The sequence below is a fragment of the Onychomys torridus genome, chromosome 3, assembly GCF_903995425.1.
Source record: "Onychomys torridus chromosome 3, mOncTor1.1, whole genome shotgun sequence".
NCBI classification, from domain to species: domain Eukaryota; kingdom Metazoa; phylum Chordata; class Mammalia; order Rodentia; family Cricetidae; genus Onychomys; species Onychomys torridus.
In genome coordinates, this window is record NC_050445.1 from 28,804,789 (window position 1) to 28,819,286 (window position 14,498).

General features: G+C 39.3%; 1 protein-coding gene and 1 gene segment (V, D, J or C); both read right to left on the reverse strand.

Annotated features, from left to right (window-relative positions):
* The window catches only part of LOC118579709, a 506,004-nt gene that overhangs the window by 10,774 nt on the left and 480,732 nt on the right, over positions 1-14,498 (reverse strand).
* On the reverse strand, positions 10,265-13,573 carry LOC118579713 (anionic trypsin-2). Of its 2 annotated transcripts, none has more exons than XM_036181280.1 (5): positions 13,522-13,573; positions 12,419-12,578; positions 11,262-11,515; positions 10,729-10,865; positions 10,265-10,462 (listed from the first exon to the last, which is right to left on the reverse strand). In XM_036181280.1, the coding sequence occupies exons 1-5, from the start codon at positions 13,559-13,561 to the stop codon at positions 10,313-10,315; spliced, it is 741 nt and encodes a 246-aa protein (XP_036037173.1). In that variant the 5' UTR covers positions 13,562-13,573; the 3' UTR covers positions 10,265-10,312. The 2 variants fall into 2 exon arrangements, with proteins under 2 accessions (XP_036037173.1, XP_036037175.1); XM_036181282.1 differs by having other exon boundaries at positions 10,313-10,462; positions 11,253-11,515.

Below are 14,498 nucleotides of genomic sequence, written 5' to 3' on the forward strand. Positions count from 1 at the left end.
ATACCCCCAGACTTCTGCTAGCTAAAGATAGCCTTTCCTACCCTCTTGTCAACAAGCCCCTAGACACTAGATCCTCTACCACTAACCCTAGCCCTAACCTCCCACCAATCAGCTCCCAGACTAATCTTACCGCCACCAATCAGTCCCTAACCATTAGAGCCTCCTACCAATCAGCCTCCAGACTAATCTTTCCTCTACCAATCAACACCAGATGATTCCCTCCTCCATGGAATTCCTCTAACTACACTTAAAAGGAGCTTGTGACCTCCCTTCAGGGTCACTGTTTGCCACCCTAACATGCTGGAAATAAACGCTCTTGCTAAATTGCATACATGAGTGTTGGTCTTTCTTAGGGGCTTCTCTCGTACCCTAACACAATGCACACAAATACCAAGTTAAATAACTTATTTAAAAAATAGTCTGTGCCATTAAAGTGGGTTTTTTCTTCTCCTATACCAATTATTTGTAGGTTTTGTTCTTTATTTTTTTGTTTGTTTGTTTGTTTGTTTTTGTTTTTCGAGACAGGGTTTCTCTGTGTAGCTTTGGTGTGTCTTTCCTGGAATTCACACTGTAGCTCAGGCTGGCCTCGAACTCACAGAGATCTTCCTGGCTCTGCCTCCCAAGTTCTGGGATTAAAGGCAGCGGATTGGTTCTTTTATAGTGTTCCATTCTTGGAGATTTGGATTTGACATTTTATATGACTGACTGATCCAATTTCTCTACCTTGTTCTCAATACCTGAGATTATCTCTTCTGCGTGAGTCAGTGTATCCATGAGGCTTTCCTCTGAGATTTTTGTTTAATTACTGGATTTTGATTTATTTTCTCTCTCTCTCTTTTTTTCTGGTGAAACTTGAATTTTTTCCCCTTGTATCAAAAATAGATTTTTTTTTTCTCACATAATATATCCTAATTATGGTTTCCCCTCACTTTACTTCTTCCAGCTCCTCTCCACACTCCCCTAGATCTGGATTCACCCCTTTCTGTCTCTCATTATAAAACAAAGCCCACTTCTTTGATGGAACACCTTGCACAGCCTTGAAGCGGGGGAGGGGCTTGGACCTGCTTCTACTAAATGTACCTCCCCATTGGAGGCCTTGCCTTCTTGTAGGAGGGAATGGGGGGTGGGATGGGAGGAGAGAAGAGGGGGATCTTTGATTGGTATGTACAATGAATAAATATTTTTCTTAATAAAAATAAAAACAAGTTTCTATGATATAATAATGAAATAAAATACAATAAGATAAAACAAAAAACAACACATTGGAATTGGACAAGACAAACCAACACAAGGAAAAGAGCCCAAGAGCAGGCACAGGAAACAGAGACCCACTCATTCCTACACTCAGGAATCCCATAAAAACACTAAACTGGAATCCATAAAATATACACAAAGGACCTGTAGGTTAAAAAAAAAGAGGAGGAAAACTATAAATAAAATAAAAACATAAATAAAAAGGTATAATTAAAAGAAGAAGCCCCCTAACATAACATTATGAGACAAGAAACCTCCATAGATGCTATTGAGTTAATTTCCTGTTGGCCGTCTACTGGTGGACATACTGCCTACCCTTAACAGTAGCTTGTTTCCCCAGTGAGTCTCCATTGGAAGAATCTAAATTTTTATTTACAAGTGGTTATTAATTGGAGGTAGCTTCTGGATGGGGCCATGTGTCAATTTTCCTTCTCAGCTCTAGGACCCTATTTGTTACAGATCCAGGAACACACTGTGTGCTGCCTCAGTCTGTGTGAGCATGGATCATGTTGACTTAGAGGGCCTTGTCTCCTAGTGTCCTCTATATCTTCTGGCTCTTACACTCACTCTTTTCTCCTCCTCTTCTATAGGGATCCCTGAGGCCTAAAGGGAGGGATTTGATGGTGGTATCCCATTTAGGCCAAGTGTTCAAGGTCTCTCACTCTCTGAATAGTATTTAGCTATAGGTCTCTGTATTTGTTCCCATCTGCTGCAGGAGGAAACTTCTCTGATGATGGCTGAGAAAGGCACTGGTTTATGAGTATAAAAGAATGTCATTTATTGTTATGTTGTTTATTTATTTATTTACTATTTATTTATTTATTTATTTATTTATTTATTTATTTAAAGAACAGTAGTATTGAGTTTTGCCCTAGGTCCCTGGACCATCTAGTCTCAGGATCTTGGTCATGCAAGCAAGTAGTGTCTGGTATTGGTTGCATCTCATGGAGTGGGCCTTTAGTCAAATCAGATATTGGTTGGTTAGTCGCACAAGCTTTGTACCACCATTATACAAGCGTATCTTGAAGACAGGACACCATTGCAGATCAAAGGGTCTATATTTCTTGTTTGGTAGCAGGAATAGTACCTTCCTGTACTCAAGATAGCTAGCATATAGAGGCTAAAGCTTGCCTTTTCCATTTCCACTGAGTTATATAGGTGCAGTCTTCAGCTGGGGTCTTGCTGTCAGTTTCTGGAGAGCAATCTCCAGTCTTGGCAACATCCTGGGCTGTTTGTGGGTTCCCATGGGACACTTTTGGACAACTCAATTGGATTTAACCCAATTCCAGTATTGGATGCTTCCTTTGGAGATAAGCGGTGAACAGATGGGGATCTGTCTCCCCATTATTTGGAAAGTTTATTATTTAGATTGTCTTCGTATATATATGAAAGCTTGTATTATATTAGGTTTCCGTAATACCCCTAGCAGTCCCTTAATTTTAGCTGTTACTCCCCATATCCCCTTATCTCTCTTGCCTCCACTTGATCTTCCTTTTCCAGCATTCCCCCATTCATCCACAGCTTCCTATTCTATTTATTTTTCCAAGGGAGAACTGTCTTTCTTTCTAGGTCATTACTGTATGCCTAACTACTATGGTCCTACAGATTGTAGTTTTGTTGTCATTGAATTAATGGCTAATATCCACTGATAAGTGAAAACATACCATATTTGTCTTTCTGGGTCTGGCTTACCTCACTCAGGATGATTTTATCTAGTTCCATAAATTTATCCATGAATTTCATGATTTCATTTTTTAAACAGCTGAGTAATAAATACTGCATTGTGTAAGTGTACATATTTTCTTTGTCCATTCTTCTGTTAAGGAACATCTTGGTTGTTTCCAATTTCTAGTGGTTATGAATAGAGCAGAAATGAACATGGTTTAGCAAGTATCTCTATGGTGGGATGAATTTACCCTTGGGCATATGTCCAAGTTTGGAATAGCAAGATCCTATCTTCCTGAGGAGCCACCACTCGATTTCCATAGTGGTTGTTCAAGTTTGCTCTCCCACCAGCAATGGAGGAGTGTTCCCATTGCTCTACATCCTCACCAGCATGAGCTGTCACTTGTTTTATTGACCTTAGCCATCCTGAAAGATATAAGCTAAAATCTCAAAGTAATTTTGATTTGCATTTCCCTGATAACTATGAATATTGAACACTTCTTTAAGTAGTTCTTAGCTATTTGAGTTTCTTCTTTTGAGAATCCTCTGTTTAGAGCTGTACTGCATTTTAAATTGGATTATTTTGTTTTCTTGAGATCTGGTTTTTTGAGTTCATTATATATTTTGGATATATCAGATGTGTAGCTGGGAAAAATCTTTTCCCATTCTGTAGGCTGCTGCTTTGTGTGAATGATGGTATCATGTGTCTTACAAGTTTTTCAATTTCATGAGATACCATTTATTAGTTGTTGATCTTAGCCTGTGCTATGTTCTGTTCAGAAAGTCTTTTCTTGTGCCAATGAGTTCAAGGCTATTCCATACTTTCTCTTCTATCACATTCAATATATCTGGTTTTATGTTCAGATCTTTGACCATTTGGAGTTGAGTTTTGTGCAGGGTGATAATTATGAATCTATTTGGATTCTTCAATATTCAGCCAACAAGTTTGACCAGCACCATTTGTTGCAGGTGCTCTATTTTTTCCAGTGTGTGTTTCTGACTTCTTTATGAAACAAACAAACCAACCAGTTGTCCATATGTATGTAGATTTATGTCTTAGTCTTCAATTCAATTCCATTGATTGGTGTGTCTGTTTTTGTGCCAATATTATGCTGTTTTTATTACTATAGCTTTATAATAAGTGCTACTTGAAATCAGGGATGGTGATACCTCCACTGATTCTTTTATTGTTTAGGATTGTTTTAGCTATCCTGTTTTTGTGTTCCCATATGAAATTTTATAATTGTCTTTTCAAAATCTGTTAAGAATTTGTTGGAATTTTGATGGGAACTGCCTTGAATTTGTAGATTGCTTTTGTTGTTGTTGTTGCTTACCTTATCCAAAATTTTAAAAATTTTTTAAAAATTTATTTATTTATTTTATTATTATTGTGTGTTTTAATTTTATACATCAGCCATGGGTTCCCCTGTCCTCCCCCCTCCCGCCCCCACCCCCACCTTCCCCTCAGCTCCTCCCCTCCATTCCCATCTCCTCCAGGACCAAGACACCCCTGGGGATTCATTTAAACCTGGTGGATTCAGTGCAGGCAGGTCCTGTCCCCTCCTTCCAGACTGAGCATGTGTCCCTGTGTAAGATTGCTTTTTGTAGGATGACCATTTTTGTTATATTAATCCCACTGATTTATGCATGAGTATGGGAGATCTTTGCATCTTCTGATATCCCTTTTCTATTTCTTTCTTCAATGCCTAAAGTTTTTTTTTTATCATATAAGTCTTTCAAATGCTTGGTTAGAGTTACCCCCAGGATATTTTTTATTGTTTGAAGATATTGTGAAAGGTGTTGTTACCCTGATTCTGTCTGTCTGTCATCTGTATGTAGTAGGGCTCCAATTTTTCTGATTTAATTTTGTATCCAGCTATTTTGCTGAAAATGTGTATCAGTCGTAAGAGTTTCCTGGAGGAATTTTTGGGTCACTTTGTATATGATAATATCACCTGCAAATAAAGCTACTTTGATTTCTTCCTTTCCAAATTGTGTCCCCTTGATCATCTCCCTCACTTGTCTTACTGCTTTGGCTAAGAATTCAGGTACTGTATAGACTAGGTGTGGAGAGAGTGGACAACCTGTCGTGTTCCTGATTTTCAGTGTAATTGCTTGAGTTCCTCTCCATTTAAGTTGATGTTACTATGGGCTGGCTGTAAACTGACTTTATTATGTTTAGCTAGGCCCCCCTTATCCCTAATATCTCTAGGACTTCTATCATGAAGAGATGTTGGGTTTTGCCAAAGGCGTTTTTTTCATCTAATGAGATAATCATGTAGGTTTTTTTCTTTAGGTTTGTTTATGTAGTCTATTACATTGATTGATTTTTTTGTATATTGAACCATCTCTGCATTTCTGGGATGAAGACTACTTGATTATGGTGGATGATCTTTTTGATGTGTTCTTGGATTCAGTTTGCAAGCATTTTACTGAGAATTTTTGCATGTTTATAAAGATGATTAGTCTGTAATTCTTTTGGGGGGGAGTCTTTATGTGATTTAGATATCAGGGTGACTGTGGCCTCATAAAATGAATTGGGCAACTTGTTTCTGTTTTTATTTTGTGGAATCATTTGTGGAATATTGGCATCAATTCTTCTTTGAAAGTCTGGTAGAATTCTGTGCTAAAACTATCTGGCCTTGAACTTGGTTTGTTTGTTTGTTTATCTGTTCTTTTTTTCATTTTGGTAAGTGATATCTATTGAGAAAAATTATCTGTTTTTTAATTTTTTTTTTTTTTTTTTTGGTTTTCCAATTTAGTGGAGTCCAGGTTTTTAAAGTATGTGCTTATGGCCTGTGGATTCCCTTTGTGTCTGTTTCTATGTCCCCAAAATATTTATAAATTTGTTAATTTGGGTATTTTTGTCTCCACCTTTCAGTTAATTTGGATAAGCATTTGTCAGTCTTATTGATTTTCTGCAAAGAGCCAATTCTTTGTTTCATTGATTTTTTTGTTTTGACTTTTTATGCTGTTTGTTTGCTTGTTCCTATTTTACTGATTTCAACACCAAGTTTGATTATTTTTACCATCTACTCCTTTTGCATGTGGTTTCTTCCTTTTCTTTGAGAGGTTTCAGTTTTTCTCTTAAATTTCTCATATGATGTATCTCCATTTTTATAAAAATAGACATTTAGTGTTATAAACTTGTCTTTTAGAACTGCCTTATGGGTTTTAGAGTCTTCATTGGGGTCATTCTAATACATCTGCCTTCATAAGTTACTTGATTTTTCTCCTTGCAGCTTATAATAGTACTTTTTTGTTCTGTACTTTGATTTAGTGCTTTGATTATTATGTGTGGAGGGGAATTTCTTTTCTGGTCCAGTCTATCTGGTGCTCTGTATACTTCTTGTATATTGATAGGTGTCTCCTTATTTAGGTCAGGGAAGTGTTCTTCTAAGATTTTATTGAAAATATCTTCTGTGTCTTCCTCTATTCTTATTATTCTTAGATTTGTTCTTTTCACAGTGTCCTGGATTTCATGGATGTTTTATACCATGATTTATAAAAAACAATTTAACATTTCATTTGATCATTTCTTCTGTTGTGTCTTTAATACCTGAGATTCTCTCTTCCATTTCTTGACTTCTATTAGTGAGGCTTGCCTCTAAGGTTCCTATTTGAATTCCTAAATTTTCATTTTTATTTATTTATTTATTTATTTATTTATCTATTTATCTATTTATTTATTTATGGTTTTTTTTGTTTGTTTTGTTTTTTTTTTTGTTTGTTTTTTTTTTTTTTGAGACAGGGTTTCTCTGTGTAGCTTTGCACCTTTCCTGGAACTCACTTGGTAGCCCAGGCTGGCCTCGAACTCACAGAGATCTGCCTGGCTCTGCCTCCTGAGTGCTGGGATTAAAGGCGTGTGCCACCACAGGCTGGCTTTTTTTTTTTTTTTTTTAAGATTTTTATTTTTGGTGCATTGGTGCTTTGCCCTCATGTATGCCTGTGTGAGTGACAGATCCCCTCAACTGGAGCTACAGACAGTTGTGAGCTGCCATATGGGTGCTTGGAATTGAACCTGGGTCCTCTGGAAGAGCATTCAGTGTTCTTCACTTTTGAGCCATCTCTCCAGCCCCAATTTTCATTTTTAGATTTCCCGTTTGATTTTGTTTATTGATTCTATTTTTACATTCACGTCTTCAATTGTTTTATTCATTTTCTTCCACTATTTATGTTTTCATAGATTTCTTTAAGTGATTTCCCCCTTTCCTTTTAAAGGACTTCAATCATATTCATAAAAGGTATTTTAATGTCTTTCTCTTGTATTGTAGCCATGTTGCAATACTCTGGACCTACTGTGGTGGGTTGCTGGGTTGTAGTGAAGACATATTGTCCTGGATGTTATTGTTTTTGTGCTGATGTCTAGGCATCTGGGTATGGAAAGTTTGTATATCCTGGTACTGATATCTAGTCTTGTTTTTGTTGGGTAGTGTTTAATTCCTTGTTATCTGTTGTTCTCTCTGATTCTTAGGAGTGTGTGGTGGTTGTATTTTACCTGGTAGGAAATTCCTCTGGAATCCTAGTAGGTATGGCCACTGGGGTTTCAGGTAAAATGTTCTTCTTCTTATTGGCGGCTGACACTTTTGAATGAAGTGCGGACTTTTGGGGGATGAAGAGGGTCCATAGAAGGGTGGAAATACAGAAGTTCACCAGGGTCTGCTTAGTCCCCTGGGAATGTGGGCAGAGAGTGAGGATAGGCCACAGCAGGTAGTCTGCTACAGATCTGGAGATGAAACTGGGAGTTTTAGATGGAGGAGATGAAGGAAGGTGAAGATCTGAAGCTCATGTACCTGCTCCACAGGTCTACTTGCTTCTCTGGCAGGCATTGCATGAACAGATAGATGGGTAGAATAGGAACTTAGAATTTCTACCTAGAAATAGGACCAAAATGGCACTTGTAAGGGAGGGATAAAGTTGGTAGTGTGAGTCTGGTGTCCCTACCTAGAAGGGAGTAGAAAAGGGTCCTAGAAGAGAAGACTCAGTGTGTTTATGTATATGTGTGTGTGGCAATGGAAAGGGATAACTAATACTAAAGACATTTCAAAATGTCACATCAATGCTAACTAATGTAGAAGTTTCTTAAAATATTTATGTATATATTTATAAAAAGAATTAATAGTAGAGTTACCCTGTAACAAGGTAAAAGTGTCCCTTCTAGAAACCACAAACTAAGAAATAAAAAGCCCATTGCCTGGAATTGGTTAAATCTTTTGGAATTGTTGGACACTAAGATCCCACATATTCCCCAAAAGTGCAGTTTATTTCAATTACACTTGGTTACTTTCCAGAACTTGATGGTACAGCCCCATTGCACAAGACACCAGATACCACATAAAAGAGTCATAGAACATGGAGAAAGCAGGCTGGTACTGACCCTGAAACGGCATTTCTACAGGCTAGATACCATAATGCTGGTAAGTGACATTTACACTGTCAGGTGATAAACTGGGGGCTCATAACAGGTCAAGGTTTCAAAAATGAGACTTCTGGGTGTTCAGTCCTAAAGAGTATATCTATATCATACAACTTCCTTCCAAGGATCAGGGACAATTGCAAAAGAGTGTGTGGAAAGAGTGTAAGAGCCAGAGGTTGTAGATGATGATAAGGAAACTGTGTCTTCTGGATACAACAGGGTAACAGCATGTATGAACTCATCACAGTTATGACAGCATACACAAGAGTTGTGAAAACTTAAGGCTGACCAAATCCCAGCAGGGAGCTGGTAGGTAGGCATGGACATCCACCAATAGCTGAAGAAATATTGACAATGTATGGCTGTTGGGAAAGGTGGAGTCATTTTTTGTTTTCTGAGAGTGTAAGCCATGCTTCAGTGGAAACCACACATCCAAGAACACAGGGGTGGCACAAATAGGATTTGATGTGTCTGAAAAGAAAAAGAAAAGGACACATGCTGGATAGGTAGCGAAGATGGGGAGATCTGGGAGGATTTGAGAGTATCAATATAATCAAAATACAATGTATATAATTCTTAAAGAACTAAAATATTTTAAATGGAGAATTAAGCCTGAAATCAGGACAGTAAACAGCATTTGTTCATGGTTTATACTTATAAACTCTTGCTTGAGTTCTTTCCCTGACATTTCTCAATGATAGATAGACTGTACCTTGAAGTTTAAGTCACTAAATTACTGTTGGTCAGAGTTTTATTGCAGCCACAGAAAGGAAACCCAGAGAAAGACAAAGTAGAGCCATATATTCCCTGAGGAAAAGCTTCAGTGGTGTTTTGAACATTGTGGGAAATCAGGAAAGTGTTAAATCAGAAAGAATGAGCAAGAGCTCTCTTTAAGTAGACAGACTTCATGGAAGGCTGTGACTGGGGAATACTTTCAGGAAGTGCATGGAAGTAGGCATGGGTGTTTGTTGGTGAAGGCGGGCATGAAAGATGTCAAAGATGAAGTAGGATAGGCTCTTCCAGCATCTGAGACCACCCACGAGAAAAGAGGCCATTAGTGGGCATGCAAATAGCTAAGCAATTCTGAAAATAACCAGTTCTACCACCTTCCAGGTATGGGATAGGGTGTACAAACGATCTTCTTTGAATTATTGTATTCTAACTGTGGCACTGGAATATACTACTACAAAAGGGAACATGAAGAAAATGTGAACATGTCTATGGAAATTCTCAAGACAGTACAGGCACATTAGTATTAATGTGAGAGGTATACAGAAGGCAGATTGCTCAGAGATGTGAATGGTTTAGATTCAGAATCACTTATTTCTTCTGTAAAAACATAAGTGAGAATTGGGGATGTCAAGGGAGACATTATCTAACTAGGACACCCACTCTTAGGATGGAGTAGAACTGCATTGGCATGAACATTTTTAGGTAGAGAGCCTGCTCTGTTGGTGCAACCTATGGCCTAAGCATTCAGCAGCCTGAAGCAAGATAATCACAAGTTTAAGGCCTGCTAGGATTACAGAGCAAGACTTTGCTTCAAAGTTCGCAAAATGAATATGAGGGAGGGAACTCAGAAGCCAAGGTGGTTAATCATTCCTAAGATTTACATTGGGTACAAAGAGTTTCTGCCATAGTCAAAGAAATCAGTAGTCTTGTCTACTATACAATGTACGAATACTTTACAACTTCAAGTCCACTAATGTACTAAGGAAGAAAACTCTTTAGCTCCGCTATTTAGACATGACCTTTCTTGAAAAAGTAAAATGAAATAAACTCCATATTATGGTTCCACTGGAATTATTGTTGTTTCAAATGTTGCTGATGATTGTTTCATGAGTCCAGGAGGACTTTCAGTGGAGAATGTCTGCCTTATCTCAAAGAGCTAAGGGACTAGAGATGACAGACAGAAGAACAGATAATGATGGCAAATGCACTTTATTGACACAGGGACTGAGGAGGGATTGGGGATTTCTAGTTGGCAGCAATTGTGTCCTTAATCCAGCTCACATAGTTGCAGACCTTGGTGTAAACACCAGGGAGGTTCTTCTGGGCACAGCCATAGCCCCAGGAGACAATGCCCTGAAGTTGTCCATTGCAGACCACAGGTCCACCAGAGTCACCCTGCAATGGAGAAATACAGTGTTTAAAGAAGCAGCATGGAGAAAAAAGGTCACATCTACTCTTACCTTAAGACCCATTCTAGTCACCTTCTGACTGCATTTGTTTTTCATTGAAACACATCCTCTAATATTACTAATGAGATGAAACATCCAGATTAGAGATCACTTTTCCTAATCTCACTGCATGAATCTCTAGTCTCACAATACTGAATATTCAAATCCAACTCCCAGGGAACATGGGTTTCATATGCAAAGTAGGCCACTCACCTGGCAAGAATCCTTGCCTCCCTCAAGGAAGCCAGCACAGACCATGTTGTTGGTGATTTGCCCAGGGTAGGAAGCTTCACAGGCAGCCTGAGAAAGCAGTGGGGCATCCAGGCACTGGAGCAGGTCTGGGTTATTCACTTTGTGAATGGGTAGTGATCAAAGAAGAAATATGTATTAGAACACCATGGCGATCAATAATTTATCCCTGAACACCATGGCTGGAGGAATCACTGCCAGAGAAATCACTAAGAGTATAAATTCCAACAAAGAATTAAAAATTTTCCTAAAACTGTAAAATGGCCATTGTTGATCCTGTTTTCAGTATAATAACACAGTGTATATTTGTCCTCTTTAGGTTACAAGAAGTGAACTTCTTGGTATTTTGTAGCCCTTTGCAACCAGGTACACTCTTATCATAGTTGGTACTTCAAACATATTTGGAAGGTGAAAGCAAAGAAGTTCAAATCCAGAGACATGTCTGGTTTTGGAAAACATGGGGAGGAAGGGATGGAGTAGGTAAATGCCATACTTACCACCTGCACTGAGGGTGTTGCCCCAGCCAGAGATGAGGCACTGAGTGCCAGCAGGTGCACAGGAGGTGGGCAGAGCTACAGTGGCCACTCTGGCATTGAGGGTCACAGGAGAAGATAGCTTGATCAGCATGATGTCATTGTCCAGGGTCCACGAATTGAACTTAGGGTGCCTGATGCTTTTGGCAGCATTGACAAACTGCTCATTGCCCTCAAGGACATTGATGTTGTGCTCTCCCAGTCTCACTTGGATGCGGCTGTTGGAAAGAAAAGACATGGTTGAGATTTTCAACACATTACCCAAAACACACCACAGGTTCTAAAACTTCATGTTCAGGGGTAACTCAAAGGAGAAGCTCTTCTGTGATAGACAATTTCTGGTTAGGCACCCTGGCCCTTTAATCTACAGAGGTTGTTGGTATATAGGGCATAAAATAAAGGAGTGCAGATTGGACTGGTTTTTGTACTGCCATACCACAGACTCTGATACATCCAAGAATGAGGACCCAAGTCGACATTTGATGTACATTTCACCTTCTGAGTGTTTGTTTAATACAGTAAGAACTATGACAAATATTTCTTGCTTTGCTAAAAACTATTACTATGTAGAACCTAATCCTGTGGAGACCAAAGAGTTGTGCCAGGACCCACACCAGTGTGACATAGGACGCTGAGAGAAATTTACATTCTTGCTTCTAACTCCAGAAATACTGAGCCAGAATCTAGCCCTGGATTTAGTGTCTCAAGAAACCTTATCATTGTGACACTTGCTGAGGACTGAGAACACACAGTAGAGACTGCATTGATTTGACCAATAGTTAGCTGTATTTCTGAAAACCTGGTGTTTATTATTATTTTTAACTAGTGTTCCTTATATCAAGTTCTTGTCAGACATACTCACTGGTGTCTATGATAACAAGATCAATTCTTTAGGGTTTAATGGCCCATAATCCTTGCTATATTATGGATTTGTTTGGGGGAAGTGAGAGGATTTCTCTTCTGCATCTAGTTTCAGTCTTGCTCATGATATTGAGCTGCTTCCACCAGTTCTTTTCTTAAAGGCTTTCCCTAGTCACCTTACAACCTCACCACTTGCCCAAGTGCTATGTTCTAATCATGTCCCAGTCTATGTGTTCTACATTCAGGGCCCTCTCACTTACCTCTTGTAGCAGTGAGCTGCAGACACCACCCATTGGTCATTGATGAGGGAACCTCCACAAAAATGGTACCCAGAGTTCAGAGACACCTGGTAGGGCACAGAACTCTCCCGGCAAGTGTATCCTCCAACGATCTTGTCATCATCGTCAACAGGAAAAGCAACTTGAATGGAGATAGGAAATGAGAATAAACCAATTTATCAAAGTGCTAGATGTGAAGTCATTGCTCAATGGTCGCTTAAACTTTTAGGATTTCTTAGTGAGCAGAATGAGTGTAGGAAAACTGGGATCACTCTGTGCATAATAGGCAACATGAATTGTAGGGCTTCCCAGTATTAGGTTCTGCAGGACAGATAGGTAGTTCCTACAGGGCTCAGATCTCTTCTGATCATCAAGGTTGGACCAACAAGAACTACCTAAGCACACACTTATTGGGATCCCATTAGAAGCTAGGTTTGCCCACGGCCTGCTTTTTTTTTTTTTTTTTTACATCTATTTCTTGTTTGTGCCACCCTTTTGGGAGTGTCAGGATGATTTGACCTAGGCCAGCTTCACACAGAAATCAACTCTGTAGACTGAGTCCAGAATAGAAAGCAATTCCCAGCCAACTCAGACATAGCAAAGGGAGGGGTCAGCAACTGGCCGACGTAACAGCACTTGTTAACTTTCAATGCATGACTGGTAAGATTAAGTTCATTTGGGGACTTTAAAACTCCATAAACAGACAAGACACAGGACACATATTGTCAAATCTTGGGCAAAAATAAGTTTTTCATGTCTTCATGTACACTTTTCTTTAATAATGTCTATGGAGGAATTATCACAGAGTTGTTGAGCCAAGGAGTGGCCATGCTTGCTCTTTTCATGGAACCTCTGCCAGGCCTACCTTTCAACATTCCCTGCTTTTGGTACCAATTACAAAGAAGACTGTTGCTGAGTGCCAATTAAAAGGGAGGTGAGAAAGACAAAGAAGCAGAGCCCAGGAAAATGGGGAGAAGATTTGTGAGGCTGGTGAGACTTTCAGTAGATAGAGATACGGCATTAGTACAGTTCATATGTTCTAGTTAATGGGATGGAAAGAGCTTGGAGAAAGTCATGGAACTCACCAGCAGCTCCCACAAGGGCCAGGATCAGGAGAGCTCTCATGGTGGCAGAAGGTAGTGAGCATGGGAAGAGAGCCTGAATTTATAGCTCCCTAGGAGAGGAAGGTGTCGAGTGGAGGAGGGGTCAATGTCCTCCTGCACAAACATAACTGCACGTTTCTCTTTCCCAGAGTCTTGCATCAGCTTCGCTGTTTGGCACCCTTGTCACTAGGAGACTTACAGGTGACAAGGAAACTTGTTTTCTCAGGCCAGAGAGTGAGAACCAATGATTGTTAAGATGTCACTGGCATAGATCAATCAGAGGAAGTCAAGTCCCTGTCCACACAGTGGGATTCCTAATGTTAGGGGATGAACTAGGAAGAAATAATAGCATCTAGGATCCTCAGAAATCCTCTGACTTTGTGGATGTTAATTGAAGAAACTTTGACGATGGCCTGGTTCTGGTAGCTAGTGGGGATGTTTGGAAGCCCCTATTGTCTTAGCCTTTTACTTGTGAACCTGAGGAATCTACTGAATAAGAAGATGAAGTTAAAGGCCTCTGAGGTCCTCTATTAAAACAGCAAAAATGAAAAAACAGGAGGTGAGGAGTTCCACACAAGTTTGAGCTTTCATTTGTCTCTTCTCTAACAAGGCTCTTGGGTTGCAGGTATCTTGAAAATGATTGATGAAAATAATGTAGGTTCTTCCTTGATTCATTACAGGGATGGAATACTCACACCAATACTGTGGTCTTTCCCCATTGCCTTTTGTTAACACTTTGTGTCATTTTTAAGAGTCATCAAGGCCCCAGAAAACTGTGCTAATTATAAATACCCCATATTCCAGGAAGATGCCTCAAGACATAAGAGTATAGGGTGTTTTGGATTTAGAAAATGTTTGGACAGAGTCTGGGCTCTGAACAGAGAATCAGCTGTGTATAGATATGGAGAGATTCTATCATTTTCTATTTTGTATGAAGCAAAAGTACCATGCTAGATGCA